The sequence below is a fragment of the Heptranchias perlo genome, chromosome 24, assembly GCF_035084215.1.
Source record: "Heptranchias perlo isolate sHepPer1 chromosome 24, sHepPer1.hap1, whole genome shotgun sequence".
Lineage (NCBI taxonomy): Eukaryota > Metazoa > Chordata > Chondrichthyes > Hexanchiformes > Hexanchidae > Heptranchias > Heptranchias perlo.
This window is the reverse complement of record NC_090348.1, coordinates 45,939,222-45,965,602: the sequence shown is the minus strand read 5'-3', so window position 1 is coordinate 45,965,602 and position 26,381 is coordinate 45,939,222. Positions and strand designations below refer to the sequence as shown.

The window sequence follows — 26,381 nt, the reverse complement described above, 5'->3', positions numbered from 1 at the left end:
ATCAAATCACCCCCCCCCCCCAACCCAAGTCTACGCTTCTCTAAAGTTTAGGACCCACCTTGTTAAGCCTATCTGGGTAACTAAGGTGTTTTAAGCTGGGAATTAATCTTGTAGGTCTCCTCTGCACCCTTTCCACAGCCTCAATATCACCCATTTGAGACGACCAAAACTGTATTCTAAATGAGGACTAACCAAGGTCTTGTACAAGGTCAAAATTTGTTTTATAGTTAATTGTCCTGTGAACACACGCTATCACCCTATTTGATCTAGCTATAGCTTCACAGCATTGGTCACAAACCCTGAGAGATTGATGCACTAAAACACCCAGATCTCTTTCTTTCACCACTGGTTTTAATTATTTTCCCTGTAGGATATTTGTACATTTAGCATTTGATCTGCCCGCGTGAATAACACTGCACTTTTCTAAATTAAACATAATTTGCTGATCGCCCAGTACATCTAGATCTTCTTGCAGTAGTGAACATCCTCTACAGTCCAAACCCTCGAACATATCTTGGTATTGTCTGCAAACTTGTGGATCATTCCCCCAACACCCACATCTAGATCATGAACGAAAATAGTAAATAGCAAAAGGTCCTAACACCGATCCCTGCGGGACACCAGGGACTACTTCAGGAAGTTTGTCAAGGCCACGGAAAGGATGCAGTAGATGACATCAATGATGAAAGGTCTTAGTTATGAGGAGAGACTAAAGAAACTAGTGTTCTTTTCACTAGAACAGAGACAGTTAAGATGAGATCTGATAGGAGTGTTGAAAAGTTTGAAAGGCTTTGATAAGGTAAATAGGAAAAAAACGAATCCTATTAGTTCGTAAATCAGAAACGAGGGGGCATAAAGCACCAAAAGAATTTACTTTTTAAAATATTTATCCACTTCCCTGCTAGATGGTGCTTCCACCACTGTTGCTGTTACAGAATTCCATGTCCTAACATCTCTCTGCAGAAAATGAAACTCCTAATCTCTCTTTTTATTTTGGTGATGTTAAATTTATGCCCTTTAGTTACCTATCAGTGGAAATAGTTCTTCCTGATTTACCTCATCAAAACTCCTCATCATTTCGAACACTTCTTTCATACCTCCTTTGAATCTTCTCTCTTATAATGAAAAGAGTACTAGTCTCTCACCTGTGGTATCAGCTTGGTGAATCTCTTCTGCACCTGTTCCGTGGTCTTGGCATCCTTCCTAAAGTAAGACGCCCAGAACTAGACCATATTCTAAATGCAGCTGAACCAATGAGCACGAGATAAATTAAAACCATGGTTGTTGGTTTAATAAAGTGTACAGAACTAACAGAAGCACAAAAATGGTATTTTCAAACAAATTAAAAATAGGAATTTAGTAATATACTGGGCTTTCTTCTACCTAGTTAATGCAGACGTAAAACAATGTTGTCTGAAGTTTATAAATTAGATGACAATGTCACAATCCTCCAACTGCGACAAAAAACATCACATTAAATATTTAATAGCAGCTTGTTGTGATTTACCTCCTGTAGTGTACGGACAGGAGACTCCTGCATGCTAAAAATAGACAAAATGTCACTGAAGTCATCATATTCCCATGATAGCCCAGCGAGAGCTCGTCCACTGAAACACGCAGACCAGGAAAGCCCGACATTCAAACCTTTGTCTATCAGTTAGCTGAATGCCCCTGGCGCAGTGATTGGGTGGCTATAATTGGCCTCAGTACACCTGGGCTTGGGAGGGAGCAGAACTTGTCAAGACTGCTGCTCCTGGAAATGTGTGTGTAAAAGGGAACAATTCACTCGCATTTGGTACTATTCAACTTGTAGGCGTCTCAGCATCAGCTCCTGTCTGGGTACAGTACACATCGGATAAAGGGGAACAACTCACTCCTGTCTGGTTTCACACAGTTCAAGTTGCTCCCACCCTCAATGACAGCTGAAACAACTCACCTTCGCTTTCTAAAGGGCAGCCCAGTTTAGTACTGGCGGAGGCAGGGAGCCAGAGGACGGTGCAGTGAATGGATTTACTATTAACATATCTGAAACTAAACTGGAGAGTCACTCTCACTCCCTCTGTGATTAATGAATAATAGCAACACACTCTCCTCCTCCCCCCCCCCCCATAGAATTGGAAGAAATTATGCTATTAAGAATTAACAGAAGATCTGATTGAAGTGAGACTATAGGTTGGTCATGGTTTTCAGCACAGTCAGTTGGTTGGATTGGGATTTTTGCAATTGCTGATTTCATTCCATATTTTCGAAAATCTGCTGCAGTTTGCTGCTTGTGTAGGGTTGCCAACTCTGGTTGGAAGCATTCCTGGAGGTTTGATCACATGACATTCTGACCACATGACATCGGAGGTTTTAATCTCTACTTCAATAGCCACACGTGGTGAAGGATCCCATGGTCTGATAGCCCTCAGGTCAAGAACTTTCCTCCTCCCTTACCCCTTGTTTCTTCCAGTGAGAATCCTTGGTTTCCATTCCCTTGTTCCCCATTCACCCACCAGTGGAAATAATCTTTCACTGTTTACCAACAGTTAGGAATCCAGGTGTCATTTACCCGTTTACTGGCTGCTCCCCTCTCAGTGTTGCTCCCACTCACCAACTTGCTGCTGCTGCTCTGCAGGAAATGCTGGGCCCTGCCCCACCCCATTCCCCAAACTCTATCTCTCTCCCCAAGCCCCCATTCCCCTCTTCCCCAGTCCCCAGCTTTCCCCCCCCAAGCCCCCATTTCCCAGTCTCTCTCTCTTCACCCTTCACTCTCAAGCCTCACCACCACCACCCCCCCCCACCCCCGATTATCGACCACCGATCCAAAACCGGAGAAGTGGCAAACCTACACACGAGGAGCAGAGTATCAGTATTCAGTTTTCAAAATACTATATCAAGACAGTGTTACAGAATGTTGATTTACTGTCAGGATAGTAACTCAAGGACCCAGACTTCAGCACAAAAAAAAACTTGCATTCCTATAGCGCCTTTCACAAACTCAGGACGTCTCAGTGCTTTACAGCCAATGATGTACTTTTTGAAGTGTAGCCGCTGTTATAATGTAGGAAATGCGGCAACCAAATTACGTACAGCAAGGACCCACAAACTGCAATGAGATAATGACCAGATAATCTGATTCAGTGATATTGGTTGAGGGATAAATATTGATGTGCCAGGTCAGTGAGTTATATATTTCACTGGAGCAGAGACTGGCTGTGGCATTTGTTGCCATGGATACTTAACAAGAAGGGAGCTTATTCTAAACCAGCTGAGGCTAGCTGAATGAGTATGGAGAGAAATTTTGTACACTTGAATGAGATGAGATTCTTTAACGAGTTTTAACGAACTGTTGAGTCTTAAATTTGTGAAACTCCCTGGTAAATACATTAGATAAATACACTACCTGCTAGTGAGCCATACCAGGAAGGTTCTGGGTTCAATCCTGTTGAGTTAGCTAGTCTCAGCCAGGGCAGCAGTTAGGAGTGGCTTCTGGACTAGGAAGAGGAAACATCAGCCAGGTTGGGCTGAGCTGTGACGCCCCCACAGTGTAACAGTCTGTTGATACTCATTTCCTAGGATCATATGAAAAATGGCCACCCGGACGCCCTGCCAGAGGGTTACAGGTACTTGAGTCACCCTCTAGGGTAGGGCCAGTTCCTCCCCAGTCCCATAGCAGGGGTCCCTCACATGGTGATGGTAAACTTGGCAGATTTTTTAAGATGGGCAGCCAGGAAGTTGCTTTTACTGGTCTGAGGCCAGTCCTTCTGGGGCCAGTAAGCAGGCTGACCAAGATACTAACAGTCACACATGCACACTGGCCCAAATGTCAATGCCAGTCTCCGCATGTACAAAATAATGTGCCCCACAGTACAGTCAGTTTCCTGCACTATATACCAGTAACTGTCATACAGCCGTGCACAGTTAGCACGTTCCCCTAAAACCCGGCTTGCAATATGAAAGCAGCGTTTGATTCATTTCTGTTTAAATTTGTGCTGGTCTTTAATGAGTTTAAAAACCATTCAGACATTCCCTACTCCCCCCCCCCCCCCTTCTCCACCATTGTTGCACTCAGCTGGATGGTAACAGTGTACTCATATAGTGTTCAATTCCTGTGGCCCTAGAAGAACTCAGTGACCATTGGAAAATGTGAGGTTATGCACTTTGGCAGGAAAAATCAGAGAGCAAGTTAATATCTTAAAGGCGAGAAACTGGAAAGTACTGCAGTACAAAGGGATCTGGGGGTCCTAGTGCAAGAAAATCAAAAAGTTAGTATGCAGGTGCAGCAGGTGATCAAGAAGGCCAACGGAATGTTGGCTTTTATTGCTCGGGGGATAGAATATAAAGAGGGAGGTACTGCTGCAGTTATATAAGGTATTGGTGAGACCGCACCTGGAATACTGCATACAGTTTTGGTGTCCATACTTCAGAAAAGACATACTTGCTCTCGAGGCAGTACAAAGAAGGTTCACTCGGTTAATCCTGGGGATGAGGGGGCGGACATATGAGGAGAGGTTGAGTAGATTGGGACTCTACTCATTGGAGTTCAGAAGAATGAGAGGCGATCTTATTGAAACATATAAGATTGTGAAGGGGCTTGATCGGGTGGATGCGGTAAGGATGTTCCCAAGGATGGGTGAAACTAGAACTAGGGGGCATAATCTTAGAATAAGGGGCTGCTCTTTCAAAACTGAGATGAGGAGAAACTTCTTCACTCAGAGGGTAGTAGGTCTGTGGAATTTGCTGCCCCAGGAAGCTGTGGAAGCTACATCATTAAATAAATTTAAAACAGAAATAGACAGTTTCCTAGAAGTAAAGGGAATTAGGGGTTACGGGGAGCGGGCAGGAAATTGGACATGAATTTAGATTTGAGATTAGGATCAGATCAGCCATGATCTTATTGAATGGCGGAGCAGGCTCGAGGGGCCGATTGGCCTACTCCTGCTCCTATTTCTTATGTTCTTATGTTCTTATATCGAGTAACTCTGGTGGCCTGTGGCCCACTAGATTGCACCTTATTGATTCTTTTCTTTTGTTGAGGCTACAAGAGGATCTGTTACTAAATTGTGTTCTGATCATCGGGAATGCCAATTGGAAAGGGAGCCACAGCAGCACAAGCTCCCCATACAAAGCAACCTTTCTTTCAGGAGACAGTTGAACATTTTCGTTGTGAGGTTCTTGTGGGATTCCAGTGAAGTTCAATAATATGAGCAGCCATGTGATGAGGACTTTCACCCGAATTAATAACCTACTGTGAGCTGCAGAATGCGCAGATTTTTTTTAAGCAGCTTTCGGATTGACCACAATCTATAGGGTGCTCAACCATAGAATCATAGAAAAGTTACAGCATGGAAGGAGGCCAGTCGGTGCATCAAGTCTGTGCTGGCTCTATGTAAGAGCAATCCAGCTGGTCCCACTCTGCCCTATCCCCGTAGCCCAGCAATTTTTTTCCTTTCAAGTACTTATCCAGTACCCTTTTGAAGGCCATGATTGAATCTGCCTCCACCATCCCCTCGGGCAGTGCATTCCGGATCCTAACCACTCGCTGTGTAAAAAAAATATTTCCTCATGTCACCTTTGGTTCTTTTGCCAATCACCTTAAATCTATGTCCTCCGCCAATGGGAACAGTTTCTTTCTATCTACTCTGTCTCGACCCTTCATGAATTTGAATACCTCTATCAAATCTCCTCTCAACCTTCTATTTCAAGGAGAACAACCCCAGCTTCTCCAGTTGATCCACGTAACTGAAGTCCCTCATCCCCGGAATCATTCTAGTAAATCTCTTCTGCACCCTCTCTAAAGCCTTCACATCTCTCCTGAAATGCGGTGCCCAGAACTAGACACAATACTCCAGTTGTGACCGAACCAGTGTTTTATAAAGGTTCATCATGACTTCCTTGCTTTTGTACACTGTGCTTCTATTTATAAAGCCCAGAATCCTGTATGCTTTTTTAATCACTTTCTCAACCTGTCCTGCCATTTTCAACAATTTGTGTATATATACCCTCCAGGTCGCTCTGTTCCTGTACCCCTTTTAGAATTGTGTCCTTTAGTTTATATTGCCTCTCCTCATTCTTCCTACCGAAATGTATCACCTCGCATTTTTCTGCGTTAAATTTCATCTGCTGATCTCCGGGCTGCTGGAGGCAGCGCTCAGGATCGGAACTCCCAATTTCGGGAAACTCCCAGTCATTCCGGGAGGGTCCTGGAGAGAATTTTTGAAGTGTGTTCAGGAGAACTTTCTTGACCAGTACGTTTCCAGCCCAACGAGGAAGGAGGCATTGCTGGATTTGGTTCTGGGGAATGAGGAGGGCCAAGAGGAGCAATGTGTCAGTGGGGGAACATTTAGGGAGCAGCGATCATAGTATCACAAGGTTTAGAATAGTTATGGAAAAGTACATGGACCACTCTGAAGTAAAAATATTCAATTGGAGGGGGGCCAATTTCAGTGGGACGAGAACAGATCTGACCCGAGTAAATAGGAATCAAAGATTGGCAGGCAAAACTGTAATTGAACAGTGGGCGGCCTTTAAAGAGGAGATGGTTCAGGTACAGTCTAGGCACATTCTCACGAGGGAGAAAGGTAGGGCAACTAAAGCCAGAGCTCCCTGGATGACAAAAGAGATAGAGAGGAAGATGAAGCAGAAAAAGGAACGTATGACAGGTGTCAGGTTGATATACATGTGTGAACCAGGCTGAATATAGAAAGTTCATAGGGGAAGTGAAAAGGGAAATAAGAGGGGCAAAGAGAGATAATGAGAATAGACTAGCGACCAACATAAAAGGGAATCCAAAAGTCTTCTGTAGGCATGTAAACAGTAAACGGGTAGTAAGAGGAGGGGTGGGGCCGATTAGGGACCAAAAAGGAGATCTACTCATGGAGGTAGAGGGCATGGCCGAGGTACTAAATGAGTACTTTGCATCTGTCTTTGCCAAGGAAGAAGATGCTGCCAGAGTTTCAGTAAAGGAAGATGTAGATGAGATAATGGATGGGCTAAAAATTGATGAAGAGGAGGAAGTGGAAAGGCTAGCTGTACTTAAAGTGGATAAGTCACCCAGTCCGGATGAGGGTGAAAATTGCTGGCCATAATCTTCCAAACATCCTTAGATACAGGGGTGGTGCCAGAGGACTGGAGAATTGCAAACGTTACACCCTTGTTCAAAAAAGGGTGTAAGGATAAACCCAGCAACTACAGGCCAGTTAGTTTAACCTCGGTGGTGGGAAAACTTTTAGAAACGATAATCCTGGACAGAATCAGCAGTCATCTGGACATGTGTGGATTGATTAAGGAAAGCCAGCACGGATTTGTTAAAGGCAAACCGTGTTTAACTAATTTGAGAGAGTTTTTTTGATCAGGCTGGCCATTGTTTGAGGTTGAACCAGACTGTTCGCAATCTTGGCGTCCTATTTGACCTTCCAACCACATATCCGCTCCATCACTAAGACCTACTTCCACCTCCGTCACATTGCCCGTCTCCGCCCCGCCTCAGCTCATCTGGTGCTGAAACCCTCATCCAGGCCTTTGTTACCTCTAGACTTGACTATTCCAATGCTTTCCTGGCTAGACTCCCATCTTCCACCCGCGATAAGCTTGAGCTCTGCTGCCCATATCCTAATTCGCACCAAGTCCCGTTCTCCCATCACCCCCGTGCTCGCTGACCTATATTGGCCCCCGGTCTGGGATCACTGATTTTAAAATTCTCATCCTTGTTTTCAAATCCCTCCATGGCCTCGCCCCTCCCTATCTCTGTAACCTCCAACAGCCCTACAACCTTCCGAGATCTCTGTGCACATCCAATTCTCGACTGTGGTTGGATAAGCAATTAAGTTAAAGACCTAGAAAAATCCCAGAGTACTCAGGGGGAAATCAGCATTTCCCCACAGAGTCTCGTCAGTGCTCAACCAGATATTTAGATAGAAGCCACGCTATTGTCTCTTGTGCATCCCCGATTTTAATCGCTCCACCATTGGCAGCCTTGCTTTCAGCTGCCTAGGTCCTAAGTTCTGGAATTCCCTCCCTAAACCTCTCCGCCTCTCTCTCCTCCTTTAAGATGCTCCTTAAAACCTACCTCTTTGACCGAGCTTTCGCTCACCTGTCTTACTATCTCGTGGCTCGGTGTCAAATTTTGTTTGATAATCGCTCCTGTGAAGTGGCTTGGAACGTTTTACTACATTACAGACGCGATATAAGTGCAAGTTGTTGTTGGAGAGAGGAGGATTTGAGGGATATGGTCAAAAGATGGAATGGACTCTGACAATGGGGTGGGCTTTCTGGGCAGTGCATTTTGCTCTTCCTTAAGATGCTTCTTCATATTTGCCGACATAACAATTACTACATTTTGAAGTTATTCATGGTATGAAGCACTGAGATGTTTCGATATGATGTGCTATATTGTATACTGTATTTTCTTCAGCAGGCCTTGGGTGGTTTTCTTGGTACAAAAAAAACATGCTCGTTTTAAGGATGGAAACCTAGTTAACTTTGGGGGAATGTGAAAAGGCAGTGGCTCAATTTCTGACAAGAAAGAGTTAAAGAAAGAACTCCAAAGGACACTGCACTGGTTTTCTGTCACAACACAATTATTCTGGCTGTGGTTGGATGAGCAATTAAGCTAAAGACCTATAAAAATCCCAGAGTACTCAGGGGGAAATCAGCATTTCCCCACAGAGTCTTGTCAGTGCTCAGCCAGATATTTGGATAGAAGCCACGATATTATCTAATTCTGTTAACTTTTTATTATATTTGGTGCTAATGAACTAATGCTGGAATCTTCCAACTAAATGTGCCCCGCTGAAGACACCATTATCTTCAGATGCCAAATGCTGGTAATTAGAGCTTGCAATTACAGACATTCCGAGGCGAAGGCAAAGCACATGGATAACATTCAGAGATATTCAGAAAAGGATCTGGGAAATGCTCCAAAAGAGCCTGCACAGGGTATCTACCCCAACTGGTAAGCCTTTTCAAGTGTGAGCTCAATGAGTGTTGACAGGAAATTTGACCTTTGGAGAGGGGGGCAGAAGGGAGAAAGAGAATTATCAAAACCAACCCCAATCCTGTCCTCCCCAACTTCCACACTTGAGCATTTTCCAACAGAAGTCATTGGATAGGGAATGGGGAATATGATTTTCTGTTCCCGAGCCAATTGCAAAATCCCTAATGCCATCCTAGTTGAGATCGACCAGCTGAGCACAGACTGGGTATCTTATCTGGGAACTTCCTTTTATGCATTGCTCACTTCAACAGGGCAGTTCATGTAACAACTGAAAAATGAGGTGGCTGAGGTGGCGGGGTGGGGGTGGCGGGGGCGGGGGGCGGCGGGGGCGGGGGCGGGGGTGGGGGTGGCGGGGGTGGGGGTGGGGGTGAAGAGAACCAAACTGGTTGCAACCTCAGCATCCTATTCAACCTGTGCTTCTGACCCCATCCATATCTTCTCCACAATTAAGACTGCCTACATCCACAAAAAAGACTGCCTACTTCCACCTCTATAACCTCGACTACTTCTGCCCATCTGCTGCTGAAACCCTCAGCCCGTGCCTTTGTCACCTCCAGACTCGACTATCCCAATGCTCTCCTGGCCAATCTTTCATCCTTTATAAACTTTAGTGCATTTAAAACTGCTGTCCACATCCTATCTCATATCAAGTCCCACTTGCCCATCACCCCTGCCCTCCCTGACCAATTGGCTCTCTGTTCCCCAAAGACTCAAATTTAAAATTCTCATCCTTGTGCTTAAATCCCCCATGTCCTCGCCCCTCTCTAACCCTATAAACTCCTCCATCATCCTTACAACCATCCCAAACTCTCCATTCCTCTGATTCTGGCTTCTTCTGCATGCCTCCTCCTTTCACCCCACCATTGACTGCCTCGCCTTCAGTTGCCTCTGCTCTGAAATTCCTTTTCCTCCTCAAAACCCACCTCTTTGGTCAGCCTTTTGGCCAACCATTCTTCTTCGGATAGGCATCCATTTTTTTCCCTCACACCCACGAAGTGCCTTGGGATGATATTCTATGTTAAAAGGCGCTATATAAATGCAAGTAGTTGTTGTTGCTATTATAGGGGTCCACGTCTTTTACACCAGCAATGTACTTGAAAAATCTCTTGTTCTCATTTTCACCGACTTTGTATCAGTATTTCTTACTTTGCATCTTCTAGACTTCCTCTTTCACAGCTTCATAAGATCATGAGATAAAGACGCAGGAGGCCATTCAGCCCATCCAACCAGAAAAGAATTTACAGAATCCAACTGTTCCTTGAAAGATTCCAGGGTTTCTGCCTCCACTAGCCTACCCAGAAGTCTATTCGGTGTGTCAATCACTCTGTCTCTGAAAAGCTTCTTAACATCAATCCTAAATCTGCCATTGACCAATTTAAATCTGTGCATCCTTGTTCTACTGTCATGGTTTAACTTAAATTATTATTCCATGGCTTGCCTTTTCTGTAAAATGTCCCCTCTTATTAACAGCCCAAATCTCTCCATTCTTTCCTCATACTCACTGCGTAAAAAAATGTTTCCTCATTTTGCCTCTGGCTCTTTTGCCGATCACCTTAAATCTGTACCCTTCTGCCACTGGAAAGTTTCTCCTTATTTACTCTATCAAAATCGTTGATGATTTTGAACACTTCTATCAAATCGCCCCTTAACCTTCTCTATTCTAAAGGAGAACAACCCCAGCTTCTCCAGTCTCTCCACATAACTGAAGTCCCTCATCCCTGGTACCATTCTAGTAAATCTCTTCTGCACTCTCTCTAAGGCCTTGACATCCTTCCTAAAGTGTGGTGCCCAGAAGTGAACACAATACTTCAGCTGAGGCCTAACCAGTGTTTTATAAAGGATTAGCATAACTCACTTGCTTTTGTACTCTATGCCTCTATTAACCCCTTGCAATAAAGGCTAACATACCATTTGCCTTCCTAACTGCATGTTAACTTTGTGATTCGTGTACAAGGACACCCAAATCCCTCAGAGTACCAATATTTTTTAGTCTCTCACCTTTCAAAAAATATTCCTCTTTTCTATTCTTCCTACCAAAGTGGGTAATTTCACATCTTCCCACATTAAAATCCATCTACCATCTTCTCGCCCACTCACATAACCTGTCTATATCCCTTTGCAGACTCTGTGTCCTCCTCACAGATTACTTTCCCACCTAGCTTTGTATTGCCAGCAAACTTGGACACTCGGTCCCCTCATCTAAATCATTGATATATACTGTAAACAGCTGATATACTGTAAACAGCTGAGGCCCAAGCACTGATCCTTGTGGCAGCCCATTAGTTACAGCCTGCCAACCCAAAAAATGGCCCATTTATTCCTGCTCTGTTTTTTGTCCATTAACCAATCCTCTATCCATGCTAATGTATTACCCCCAATCCCTTGAGCCCTAATCTTATGTGGCACCTTATCGAATGCCTTTTGAAAATCCAAATATACTACATCCACTGGTTTCCCCCTTATCTACCCTGCTAGTTACACCTTCAAAAAACTAATAGATTTGTCAAACACGATTTCCCTTTCATAAAATTGTTGACTCTGCCTAATCATATGATTTTTTAAGTGCCCTGTTACTTCGTCCTTAATAAAAGATTCTAGCATTTTCCCTACTACTGATGTCAGGCTAACTAGCCTATTGTTACCTGTTTTCTCTCTCCCTCCTTTCTTGAATAGCAGGGTTTCATCTGCTACCTTCCGTTCTAGAATCCAGGGAATTCTGGAAGATCAAAACCAATGCAACCACTATCTCTGTAGCCACCTCTTTTAAAACCCTAGAATGTAGGCCATCAGGTCCAGGGGATTTGTTGGCTTTTTAGACCCATTTATTTCTCCAGTACTTTTTCTTTACTAATCTTTATTACTTTAAGTTCCTCACTCTCATTAGACCCTTGGTTCCCTACTATTTCTGGTATTTTTTTTGTCTTCCACAGATACAAAATATTTGTTTAACATCTCTGCCATCTTCTTATTCCCCATTATAATTTCTCCTGCCTCTGCCTCTATGGAACCCATGTTTACTTTCGCTACTCTCTTCGTTTTTACATACTTGTAGAAGCTCATACAATCTGTTTTTATATTTCTTGCTAGTTTATTCTCATTCAATTTTCTTCCTCTATCAATTTCTTGGTCATCCTTTGCTGATTTCTAATACTCTCCCAATCCTCAGGTTTACCTCTCTCTTGGCAACAATGTAAGCACATCTTTTTAATCTAATACTTAACTTCTCTAGTTAGCCATGGTTGAATCACTTTTCCCGTGTAGTTCTTATTCTTCAAGGGAATGTATATTCAATGAGAATTATGAATAATTTCTTTCAATGTTCGCCATTACTTATCTACCTTCATATCTTTTAATCTAATTTCCCAATCTTGGCCAACTTACCCCCCATACCTACGTAATTGGCTTCGTTTAAAGTTAAGACCCTAGTTTCGGACTTAACTACATCATTCTCCAACTCAATATGAAATTCTATCATCATATGATCACTCTCCCCCAGAGGATCCTTAACTGTATTACTAATTAACGCTGTCTCATTACACAATACTAGATCTAAAATAGCCTGTTCCATAGTTGGCTCCTCGACATATTGTTCTGGAAAACTGTCTCGAATGCATTCCATGAACTAGTCTTCCAAACTACTTTTGCCAATTTGGTTTGTCCAGACTATATGAAGACATTTGCAATCCTCCAGTTCTCTGGTACTGTCCCCATAACTAAGGAGGATTGGAAGATTGTGGCCAGAGCCTCCGCAATTTCCACCCGTACTTCCCTCAGTAATCTATGATGCATCCTATCTGGACCGGGTGATTTTTCTACTTTGAGTACTGCCAATCTTTTAATTACCTCCTCTTAATCTATTTTTATCCTACCCAATATCGCTACTACCTCCTCCTTTACTGCTACAATAACAGCATCCTCTTCTCTAGTGAAGACCGATGCAAAGTATTCATTTAGTACCTCAGCCATGCCCTCTGCCTCCACAAGATGATCTTTTTTGTCCCTAAACAGGCCCACCATTCCTTTGACTAACCTTTTACTATTTATATGTTTATAAAAGACTTTTGGGTTCCCTTTTATGTTAGCTGCTAATGTATTCTTACTCTCTCCTTGCCCCTCTTATTCCCTTTTTTAGGACTCCTCTGTATTACAAACATATGAATTAAGAGCAGGAGTAGGCCATTCGGCCCCTCGAGCCAGCTCTGCCATTTGATAAAATCATGGCTGATCTGATTGAGCTCAACCCTACTTTCCCGTCTACCTACTATAACCATTGACTCCCTTGTTAATCAGGAATCTATCTAACTCAGACTTAAAAATATTCAATGACCCTGCCTCCACCGCTCTCTGGGGAAGGGAGTTCCACAGACTCATGACCCTCAGAGAAAAAAATTCTCCTCATCTCAGTCTTAAATGGGAGACCCCTTATTTTTAAATTGTGGCCCCTAGTTCTAGTCTCTCCCACAAGGGGAAACATCCTCTCAGCATCTACCCCTTCTAGTCCCCTCAGGATCTTATATGTTTCAATAAGATCACCTCTCATTCTTCTAAACTCCAGTGTATACAGGCCCAACTTGTCCAACCTTTACTCATAAAATAACCCTCTCATCCCAGGAATCAGTCAAGTGAACCTTCTCTGAACTGCCTCCAAAGCAATTATGTCCCTTCTTAAATAAAGAGATCAAAACTGCACTCAGTATTCTAGATGTGGTCTCACCAATGCCCTGTACAACTTTGGCAAAACATCTCTATTTTTATATTCCATTTCCCTTGCAATAAATGACAACATCCTATTTGCCTTCCTAATTACTTGCTGTACCTGCATACTAACTTTTTGTGATTCATGTACTGGGACACCCAGATCCCTCCGTACCTCAGAGTTCTGCAATCTCTCTCCATTTAAATAATATACTGCTATTCTATTCCTCCTGCCAAAGTGGACAAGTTCACATTCAGCTTAGTTCTCTACTGTATTATGAACCTTACATTCGTCATAAGCCTCCTTTTTCTGTTTCAGTATGATCTGGAATGCAATGCTTGCAAGGGTGGTCGAAACAGATTAATTAGTAACTTTCAAAAGGGAATTAGATAAAATACTTGAAGGGAAAAAATTTACAGGGCTATGGGGAAAGAGCAGGGGAATGGGACTAATTGATAGCTCTTTCAAAGAGCCGGCACAGGCCAATGGGCTGAACGGCCTCCTCCTGTGCTGTAACTGCTATGAAGTCCGTTCTCTGATGCTAGGGATCAGCCTCATGGCTCGTCCTGCACAGTCTTCAGCATTGAATGCAATGTGTAGTCTGACCACAGTAGGACATCCTCCCAGTTATGCTCGACTGTTTTGCCTATGAAGTGCAGTACGTATTTAAATCCTTTAAAATATAATTGTTTTTCCTCATTCACATAACACCCAGCAACAGTGTATTACTGCAGAACAAAACGAAAATTGGTGTTGTAAGTCAGTGAAGGATTTCCCCCCTCGTTACAGTGAAACATTCTTTTCCTCGGGACCATCACTACAGTGCTCAGCCACATCGCTTTCTGTACATTACATGAAACCAGTTGGCAAATTCTGTCAGTCTGACAGCTGCAGTTAGGAACTCTGTCATTGAAATGAAATAGCAAGCCTAAACTTTAAAATGAGAAAATCCTAAACTAAAGGAAAACTGCACCCGTTATTGAGAACTACAATATGTTGTTTCCCCACTTGACAGGCTTGATGACTATAGAAACAGCTCCAATACATCACAAACTTCAAATGCATTACAGCCTTCAACTACACTCACAGTCAACTTTGTTCTTCTATTGTACCTGGATATACTGAAGGAAGTAAATATTGCTATACTGTGTATGTTTGCCTCTGGTGCATAAACAGTACCACAGTTCTTACAGGGCTAACACAGGTTCAGCTTAGCCAAGGGTTAGTACCCTTATTACCACAGTTAGCTTCAGTCTCTTTAAGCCAAGCAGGTAACAATGGAAAGGCAATTGTGCACTCAATAATGCACACTACCCACAGTTGGAGGGTACTGGGTACTGACCAGTCTCAACATCCTGGACATAGAAGTGGAGCTCGTCTGTAATCTCTGTTACGAAGACAGGCTTGTAGTTGGTCGTGCGCTCCTTCTCCTCTGCAACCTGCAGCACTGCTTCTTCCGTTGGTTGCTCCTCGTAATTGGACCAGACCTACAATAGAATAACACGGAGGTAGTGAGTAGCGACTCAGTACAAAGTGTGGGGAACTTACAGTAACACTATTACCGTCCCTTTGCGAAGAGAAAATGCTAGAAATGCACAGCAGGTCAACCAGCATCTGAAAGAGAAAGCCAGGTTGTTTCGGGTGGGGCCCTTCGTCAGATGTCCCAATATTCCCGCTTTCTTTTTTGTCTTAAGTTATATGGATATCTTTCTTACTGAAACCCAGAAAGATGGATATTAGCTGTCTGCACTCACATTTAAGGAAGTGCATGTTTATTTACAGAAAATTAGGATTGGATGTGTCATAGGGCATAGTGATGTACAGCAGTGGTCACCTAGCTGGTAGGATGCAGGAACCCTCCTACCCCAGTAACAAACACTCAAAGCAAGAGGAAACAACTTGCATTTATACTTAATGCACCTCATCACATCTCTCAAATGTCCAAAGCACTTTGCATTGTAGTTTGTAGACAGAGCAGTAGCCAGTTTGCACACAGCCATGTTGCACAAGTAGAAATGAGATGAACGATTAGTGAACCTATTACTGGTGCATTTAGTTGAGGGAGGAATGTTAGCTGGGACACTAGGAGAACTCACTGCCCTTCTTCAAATAATGACTTGCAATCTTTTATGTTCATTTGAAGCACTGAACTAGCAAGGTTTAATGCTTCATCCAAAGGATGACACCTTGGACAACGTATCATTCACTCAGGCTATATTTTGTCTGAAGTACTGGAGCGGGGCTTGAACTCACAACATACTGATACAGAGGCAAGAAAGCTGACAACTAAGCTAAACTGACATTTAAGTGCCAGTGTACTTATATAGCACTCATACAGCTGAGAGAGTGAGTGAGAGAGAGGGGAGACAGTGATAGCAAAATCTGTTTTGGTGATGAACTCCCCGCTCTTCTTTGAATAGTGCCATGGGATCTTTTACATCTACCTGAAGGTAGATGGAGCTTTGCCTTAACATCTTCTGTGAAGGATACCTCCGACAGGGCATCACTCCCTCAGTACTGCACTGGACTGGACTCCCAGTTAGTTTATGTGCTCAGTCCTGGAGAGGAGGAACCCATCTCCTTACATGGAGGACTGGAGTGCAAGATGGGAGGATTAAGATTTTGAGAGACAAATAACCTGCTGGAAATCTCTGAACGTTGATAGAGGTTTGGCAAATGTACTGATTTGTACAGAAATAACACGATTAAAAATTTATATTTTTTTAAAGCTGTGTAATTCCATAAGTGGTACTGTCGGCATCAGAAATACTATTGCTTTTCAGCATCAATAACCTGCCAACCAAGACTACAACATCCAGATATATCCAGTGAAGTATTGCTCCTAAAATTGCCAAGTTCATGAATTTCAGCACGAATGAGCAGATATCAGCTCCGGAGCAGCAGGTCTTAATGTGGCATTCTTGGCAGTAGAATTACTTATGATTATTCTATCGCTAATAATCTAAAAAGCATTTTTATTTAAAACAAACATTTATATCGCCAGTCTGTACTGGGTTATTGGATTGGAGCGCAGCAGCAGCGATTTCACGATTGGTTTCAGTACCCAAGTCTGTGTGGGGGGTGGGAGGGGGGGAATGGAAGGGAGTTGTGAAAAAAATCAGTCAGGGTTCCGATGTTCCCTGCTGGAAAGTGTGCACGTTGCAGTACGGGTGTAAATGTGAGTACGACTGGGGTTTGGGGCAGGACTGGATTTGCCTGAAGTACCCTCCAATAGCCTGCTGACGCACTCAGTCTAGGTTCGTGGATAAGGCACTGATTGGCAGTGAGTGCCTATGGAACCGTACCCCAGTAGCAGTCAGTACCTTTGGAGAAAATGGGAAAGGAAAAAACTTGTAACAAAAAAAAGCCACAAAAAAATGCAACTTATATTTTTATGAAAAGTTGTGCAACATTTCTGCCAGCGTCTGATTTTCTATCATCCAGGCTACGGTTACTGCAGGGGTACAGACATTGACGCTCGTTGGGAGGGGCTGTCTGGAGGTAGGTAAGACTGGCCATGAGTGCATGATCCATACAACCTTTTCCACAAACTGATTGTGTGATATTAATTTTCAATTATTTTTTCAGACTGTATGAAAGAACAGAGAACAGCTGCTTCAAATTTCAAAAGTGACAGCATACCGCTCCCCTTACAGCCACTGCTTCAGATCCACTTTAATACAATGTCCTTGTTAATGAGACCCTAAGGAAAAATGGGAACTATCCTCCTTTTGAATTGTGTTCTTCAATATAGTGGATATATTGCAAGAATTTCCCACAGCTGGGTGCACAGCGAGAAGCTCCATCACAACATACACCCAAAACTGCAGGGCACATTCAACAGGACTTCCCCAGAGATTCCTTCAGCAAGATACTGTCCCTAGATAGCTCAAGCCCACTTCCCCTTGGTGTACACGCAGCCGCGTTTCCCCAGAGCTGACTTTAAGCAAACTGTCATCTGCTGCCGTCAAACTTGCCCTGCGGTGCAAATAAAGCAAGGTCTCTCAGAGGTGAACTCAGTGAATTTCCTTTTCACATATCAGTGATGTGGTTGTGCATTACTGAAAGGGGGCTCCCCAGAGATACTTCCCATGAACTGCTCTTTCCTTTTCTGCTTCTTTTTAAATCTACTGTAATTTTATAAAAATGAAGCCTGCAGGGTATGTTTATGGAACAAAGTTTCCAAATATTGTGGGAAGGTGACACTCTTCACTTTTTAAACCCACGCACCTTCCCTTTCTGGTCAGTAAGTCCGTCCTTGAGCGAATGGTGATGGTTGAGACTTCATGTTTAACGAGGCAATTCGTGTGCGCAGGTGGGAGAGGGATAATAGGCAGTTAAGAGAGGATCAAATTTCTGAGGTGGGGGGGGTGGGGGCGAAGGAAAAGAGAGAGAGTCGGAGGAGGGAGGAAAGAAAGGGACACAGGTCCCATCTATCCTGGAATTTTCTTAACTTTACTGGCACAGAACAGTCTGGATTTATTCCTGTCAAGAGAAAAGCCTTTACTGCCCCCCGTTTCTACCCCAACCCATCACTACTCCTCTGCCTTCCTACTCCCCAGGCTTGAATCTTCCTTGGATAAGTCCACTGATTCCCTCTGTGCCCCTCTTGGCAGTCTCTGAAAGGCCGATAGAAGCACCAATCACTCCCTCATCAGCAGCAACCCCAACCACCCTGTCATTCTCTCTTGCCAACTTTCCTGCCCAGTACATCTCCTGGGGGCAAGCTTTGTCAACCTCATTTCCATCCTGCTCACCTCACCCACTGCTGCCCCCTTGGACTGGTCAGCGGGTCAATAATCACCGCCCTCTCCATATTTCCTTCCAGAATGTCCATTCACTCGCGATCAAGGCCCTTGCCATCCATGACCTTATTGTCCATGATTACATTGGCATCCTGCCTTTGATGGAAACTTGACTCATGGGTGACAACACCTTGCCCCTTACCAAAGCCTCCCCACCAGCCTATACATTCCTCCACCTGCCCCATCCAAACTACCACAGTGGCAGTGTGGCCCTCATTACCAAGTCACATCTTGGTCTCTCCACTGACACCTTATCCTTTGTGTATCCCTCTCGCCTCTCTTTTAAAATCTTTGTCGTCGCCAGCCCACCCCAACCCCACACCGACGTTCTTCATTACCACAGTGACTAAACTTCATTGGATGTAAAGCGATATGGGATGTCCTTAGGTTGCGAAAGGCGCTGTATAAATGCAAGTTCTTTCTCACCGATATATCCTCACTTAGCCTCTGCATTGAGTGACCCCCAATTCATAAACCTCTCAGTCCACTAAGAATTACCAGGACAAGTAAGATGTGTCAGATCTCACAAGAAAACGATATTCTCTCTCTTGATTTAGACTAATCTCGATAGAAAAGGCTCCACATGCACACACACTGTAATGTTGTCCCTGATTAGAACATGCTGTATGACAAGGTTAGATATTTGGGCTATCTCTAAATATGCTTCCACAAGCAAGCCCATGCTTCCCATAAACTCGAGGCCTCTGACTGAGCAGCTAACACTCTGTAGACTGTAGATCTCAGGCTACAAACTACAAGTCATAGTTATTAAGTGTAATTGGACAGAAGAACAAAGACAGCAGATTTTACTAGATTCCAGAACTTATCTAAGTCTCAGTTCCTGTTTCAGAATAAAACAGGAGATGCATTTTGATAGGAAGAATAAGGAGGCCACTTACTGCTTGGAGTCTAAATAGAGGAGCAAAGCCACCTAGAGGTACAGATACACATCACTAAAAGTAGCAACACAGGTTAATAAGGCCATAAAAAGGCAAATCCAGCATGAGGGTGCATTTCTAGAGGGATAGAATTGAAAAGCAAAAAAGTTGAGTTAAATTTGTATAGAACTCTGGTTGGACCACACTTGGGAGTAACTGTGCACAGTTCTGGACTCCATATTATAGAAAGGATGTAGGATAGAAAGGATTGGAGAGGGTGCAAAAAAGATTCACAAGGATGATACCAGAACTGAGAGGATATCCTTATCAGGAAAGGCTAAACAGACTGGGGCTCTTTTCCCTAGAAAAAAGGCTGAGGGTTGACCTGATAGAGGTCTTTAAGATAATGATAGGGTAGATGTAGAGGAAATGTTTCCACTTATGTGGGAGTCCAAAACTAGATGTCATAAACATAAAATAGTCGCGAATAAATCCAATAGGGAATTCAGGAGAAATCGCTTTACCCAAATGATGGTAAGAATGTGGAACACGCTACCACAGGGAGTAGGTGAGGCAAACAGCATAGATGCATTTAAGGGGAAGCTAGATAAGCACATGGGGGAGAAGGGTATTCTGATAGGATTAGATGAAGTAGGGAGGGAGGAGGCTCGTGTGGAGCATAAACACTGGCATAGACCAGTTGGGCCGAAAGGCCTGTTTCTGTGCTGTAGTTTTGATGTAGAAAGTCTCAAAATCCTGGCCATTCTCTGCAGTATTGCACTTTTTTTGGAATCAACAAATGTGATACAAAGCTTAGATGTAAAATTGAATATATGTGGCGTGTTCTACTAACCACAGCTCGTTAGCTACCTGAAGCAGCAGAGAATCATCCATTAATGGTTGAGGGGGGTAAATGTGATGGGTTGGCAAGATTACATCACTTGTATATCAATCCCACCTCCCATCTATCTAAAAATCTATTTTGAAGCTTCCCAGCCGATTATCTAACATTGGCATCGCTCCTGTAGATGGCTAATATTAATAACTAACAAAAGGCTGCATCAAGCTTAGCTGTCATGTTTGAAAGGAGTATGTTATGTGCCAGTAGCATAGACCACTTAAGTATCAGGGGCATTACAAGTTAATGTCATCTCCACACGAGGTTACCAAATTTATCAGCATTCAATTCAATGCAATGCCATTTTGTAAGTTTTTATTTTACTATTTAAAGTTCTTGACACCATGTGGTTAGGTATTGGGTAGATTGATGCACTACTCCATTGACCTTGGTCAATGCTACCTTTTAAAGCAGATAAATGGCAAGTTATCCACAGCTCCTTCCTTGTACATCCTAGTGATCGATGACAAAGTATTGCAGGGGCCTGGGGGCGGGAGGGGTAATGGCAATGTGGGAAATTGGGGAGTGAGGCAGAGAGGGGTACTTGGAGAAGAAAACCAAAAAAAGAAAATGAAGGTTGACCAAGAAAGAAATCCTTTTCAAAATGCAACTGTATTTAAGTACTCCCAGAGTATGGTACCAAAAACATTAAGAATTAATGAGGGTAGAATAGGAAGACTGAGCGAAATCAATCAAGAGAATCCTCTCAATTCGAAGTCCAACATTTCTCTCTCCTGCAGCCTTTCTTGTCGACTTTAATGATACTACTTTGATCATCGCTCCTCTGAACCTGATAGTTCGAAATGCTCACTTCCTTTGCCCCAACATTGGCCGCTGTGTCTTCGGCTAACTCGGCCCCACACTCGGGAAGTTCCCTCACTAAATCCCTCTGTCTCTCCACCTTACCCTCTCTCCTCAAATCACATTTCTTTGTCCAAACTTAGTTATTCCTTCCTAAAGTCTCCGCCTCTAGCACAGTGTCCATTTTTTCTTTTCCCATGACCTCTGAGGTGCCTTGGGGTGTGTTTCTACATTAGACATTATATAATTGCAAGTTGCTGCTCAAACACGAGTGGTACAAGTTAAAAATCAGGAAGTCAGGTGTAAAGAGAAGTCAGGTAGTACTTTTCACCCAAAGGTTGACAAATAATGGACTAAGTTACCGGGGACAGTGACTGATCTGGACAGCATAAATGGGTTCCAAGAGACAATGAGTTGCGTTTTCGGAGAGAAGGAATATAGCAACAGGAGTAGGCCATTCAGCCCCTCAAGCCTGTTCTGCAGGGATGGAGAGAGATGGTGAGATGAGTAGGTATAATTGATCTGAGAAAAGGGACAGGGTTATTGGGTCTAATGGCCATTTTCTGTTCTCGTAATAAATTGGAGCCTTAAATTGCAGAATAATCCCAGTCACTTTCCTTTTTAATGCAACAATGTCACTTTGAAGGAAGGGAGCTCAGATTATCAGGCCATATTCTAAACTTGGCCATATCAATAAATCAGAGTTTAATTAACCTGTTTCAGCCTATAATCAAACTCTAGATACATTCTAACATGTCAACTTCAGTGATTGGTTGCTAATCACATTCAAACCCTTTTCTTTGCTAATAAATAAATAAATATGATCCATTCATTGCGGATATGTTTTTTGCTCCTATATCATTACTGTACATCAAAATCTGCCATTTTATTGAAAATCACATATTGCAGCAGTGACTTTTTAAAAAAAGCCAATATAAATCAACAAACTCTTTCCCATGTGGATTATTCTCCTCATAATTTTCTCCCCCTTCCCTTCTGAAGAAAGAGAACTTGTGTTTCTATAACAGTCTGGAGAAATCCCAAAGTTCTTCACATCCAATGAATTACTTTTGAAGGGCAAGTCATTGTTCTTTTGTAGATAAACATGGCACAGCAAGGTCCCACAACAGCAACCGAGGTCAATTACCAGTTAATTGATGGTGCTGGTTGGGGAGAAATGTTGGCTGGGATACTGGGAGAATTCATGCTCTTCAAATAGTGCCATGGGGTCTTTTATGTCCATCTGAACAGGAAGCAGGGTGTCAGTTTAACATCTCATCTGAAAGATGACATACCTGAAAACGTAACACTTCCTCAGTACTTCATTAAAGTGTCAGCCTAAACTATGAACCTACAAACGTCTAACTCAGAGGCAAGCGCATTAACTAAGCTAAGGTGACACCTGATGCTTACCCAAGTGGCATTCTTCATCTGTAAACCCAGACAGCTGTTGGCTGGCTATTCAACTATAGGGAGGTAGCATAGCCAAGCCCAATCCTGTCCTCTTCTGATGTCCACAGTACAACTGTGCTAAAGGGGCCACTGAACAGTGATCAGGAGAGGAAACAGCATCTGATTTTTGCCCCCCTCTAGTCCTGAGGTGCCAGGGCCAAGTGTAGCTCTCCTAATACCTTGCCTGAATTCATCTAACTTGGTACAGATTGGAAATCAAACATGGGAGATTCCTGGTATGTATGACTTAGTACTATGCTGAGGGTGAATACATTCACTAAACCATTTGGTTAAGCTCCAAGGAGTAGGGCTAAGTAGCAGAAGCCAAGGTTAAAAGAGATATGAGGACGGATAGGACAGGGTAGAACAGAAACGATGGGATTAAAACTGACTCGGAGATCTAGGAACATAGGAACAGGAGCAGGCCATTTAGCCCCTCGAGCCTGCTCCGCCATTTAATAAGATCATGGCTGATCTGTGATCTAACTCCATAGACCTGCCTTTGGCCCATATCCCTTAATACCTTTGGTTGGCAAAAAACTCTCTCAGATTTAAAATTAGCAATTGAGCTGGAAGAGAGTTCTAAACTTCTACCGCCCTTTGTGTGTAGAAGTGTTTTCTAATCTCGCTCCTGGCTCTAATTTTTAGACTGTGCCCCCCTAGTCCTAGAATCCCCAAAAAGCGGAAATAGTTTCTCTCTATCCACCCTATCTGTTCCCCTTAATATCTTATAAACTTCGATCAGATCACCCCTTAACCTTCGAAACTCGAGAGAATACAACCCCAATTTGTGTAATCTCTCCTCGTAACTTAACCCTTGAAGTCCGGGTATCATTCCAGTAAACCTACGCTGCATTCCCTCCAAGGCCAATATGTCCTTCCGAAGGTGCGGTGCCCAGAACTGCTCACAGTACTCCAGGTGCGGTCTGACCAGGGTTTTGTATAGCTGCAGCATAACTTCTGCCCCCTTGTACTGTAGTCCTCTAGATATAAAGGCCAGCATTCCATTAGCCATCTTGATTATTTTCTGCACCTATTCATGACTCTTCAACGATCTATGTACCTGAACCCCTAAGTCCCTTTGGACATCCACTGTTTTTAATTTTTTACCATTTAGAAAGTACCCTGTTCTATCCTTTTTGGTCCAAAGTGGATGACCTCACATTTTCCCTTGATTCTATGGGCTTCTATCTTAGCTAACAGTCTCTTATGTGGGACTTCAACAAATGTCTTCTGGAAGTCCATATAAATAACATCCATTGACATTCCCCTGTCCACTACTTTAGTCACCTCTTCAAAAAATTCAATCAGGTTTGTCAGGCACGACCTACCTTTCACAAATCCATGCTGGTTCTCTCTGATTAACTGAAAATGTTCAGAGTGTTCAGTCACCCTATCCCTAGTTATAGACTCCAGCATTTTCCTCACAATAGATGTTAGGCTAACTGGTCTATAATTCCCTGGTTTCCCCCTCTCTCCTTTCTTAAAAAGCAGAGTAACATGTGCAATTTTCCAATCTAGAGGGACAGTTCCTGAATCTAGAGAACTTTGAAAGATCACAGTTTGGGCATCTGCAATGTGCTCACTTACTTCCTTTAAAACCCCGAGATGGAAACCATCTGGTCCTGGGGATATGTCACTCTTTCCTGCTATTATTTTCTTCATCATTGTTGTTTTACTTGTTAATTTTATTGAGTCCCTGTCCCCGATTCAATATTAGTTTTCTTGGGATTTCCAGCATGCTATCCTCTTTTTCTACTGTAAATACTGACGCAAAGTAATTATTCAACATGTCCACCATTTCCCCATTGTCAATGACAATATCCCCACTTTCAGTTTTTAAGGGGCCAACACTGCTCCTGACCACCCTCTTTTTCCTAATATAACTATAAAAATTCTTCGTATTGGTTTTGGTATCTCTTGCAAGTTTCTTTTCATACTCTCTTTTTGTAGCTCTTACTATCTGTTTTGTGACCCTTTGTTGATCTTTGTATCTTTCCCATTTGCCAGGATCTGTGCCATTTTTGCATGCCATTTCCTTGTCTTATACTGTCCCGTACCTCTTTAGTTGTCCATGGCTGTTCTTTTTGGCAAGTAGAGTTCTTGCCCCTCAGGGGTATAAACCGATTCTGTATCACGTTAAATGTTTCTTTAAACATTTCCCACTGATCATCAGTCGTTTTAGCCATTAACAGATTTGCCCAGTTTACTGTGGACAGTCTTTGTCTCATCCCATTGAAGTCAGCCTTACCCAAGTCTAGAATTTTAGCAGCTGATTCACTTTTTTCCCTTTCAAACACTACCTTGAACTTGATCATGTTATGATCGCTATTGGATAGATGTTCACGCACAGTTAAGCTGTTAACTAAATCTGGTTCATTACTCATTACTAAATCTAGTATGGCTTGCCCCCTTGTTGCCTCTAGGACATACTGCTGTAGAAAACTATCCCGGACACACTCAAAAAATTCACTACCTTTCTGACAGTTGCTAGTCTGCTTTTCCCAATCTACGTGAAAGTTAAAGTCCCCCATTAAGACCACTATGCCTTTCTTACACACTTGTCTAATCTTTGCATTTATACAATCTAGCACTTCAGAGCTGCTGCTAGGGGCCCTATACACAACTCCCACTATAGTGTAAGGTCCTTTCCTATTTCTCAATTCAACCCATAAGGTCTCTGTTGGCTGCTTACCTCTCATTATATCCTCCTTTATCATTGAAGTGATTTCACCTCTAATCACTAAGGCTACTCCTCCCCCTCTTCCATTTTCCCCATCTCTCATGTAGACCTTTTCACCTGGTATATTTAGTTCCCAATCCTGACCATCCTGCAGCCATGTCTCAGTAACAGCTATCATGTCATACCCTCCAATTTGAATTTGTGCCTGTAGTTCATTTAATTTATTCCTTATGCTCCATGCGTTTGTATATAGAACTCTTAGTTGGGCCACACACCCTAGCCTGACCTTCAGCTTTGATGCTGGGTTAATCGCTTTACAGCTTCTAGTTTTCACTTTATCTGTAGTGCCTAAAGTACACTTTCTTTCTGCTGCTCTACGCTTTTCCCTTTCACTTGTTCTTGAACAACTATTTGTATTGTAAATTTCCCCTGGGTCCTCCCCTCTCTTGCTGATTTCAACTTTACTCTCTTCTGACTCCCTGCTCAGGTTCCCATCTCCCTGCTACTCTAGTTTAAACCCTCTCTCCTCTGGATTATAAAATGAGATAGATGGGCCATAATTACATTAAGAAAACTTTTAAAAGTTAACTTGATGCCCATGAAGCACAGAATATTGATGGTTCTCTAGGCAGAACACCACCCAACAGTAACAGTGCTCGCGGCTTGGTTATTGGGGCAGGCCTGGTGTTACCCAGTTCTCATCCACTGAAACAGGTTATTGGCCTTGATGCACATCCAACAGGCAAATAACTCAGGGATCATCCCATATCCCTCAATTTGCTGCTTCTACATAAGAAAAGTCAAAAATGCAAAAAGGCTATTTGGCCTACTGAAGCTCACCTCTCTCTCAATCTCCTAGCCTAGCTTTCAATTGAATTTTAAATGCCCGTGATGTCTGATTCTCTATTACCCTGCCTTATTCCACACATTTAACATCCTTTGCATGAAGATCATCTTTCTGATATCTGATCTAAATTTACCTTTTCATTTGTTTATCCTCATGCCCCCTGGTCCTACTAACCTGGCTTACTTTAAAGGAATATATTCTGGATTTACCTTATCTAAGCAATTTAATATTTTATAAACGTCAAGGTCTCCCCTTAACTGTTCCTTGCTGGGCTGTGGAGATTGAGCTATTTTAACGTTTCCTGATAACTCAACCCCTTACATCTAAAAGCAGTCTTATTACTC

At 43.0% G+C, this 26,381-nt stretch overlaps 1 protein-coding gene across 1 annotated transcript in view; it reads right to left on the bottom strand.

Moving 5' to 3' along the window:
* The window catches only part of snd1 (staphylococcal nuclease and tudor domain containing 1), an 813,248-nt gene that overhangs the window by 114,320 nt on the left and 672,547 nt on the right, over nucleotides 1-26,381 (bottom strand). The window contains exon 18 of the mRNA XM_068005235.1: nucleotides 15,016-15,160. Within this exon, the coding sequence (XP_067861336.1) occupies nucleotides 15,016-15,160 (145 nt within the window). The remainder of the gene's footprint in view (nucleotides 1-15,015; nucleotides 15,161-26,381) is intronic.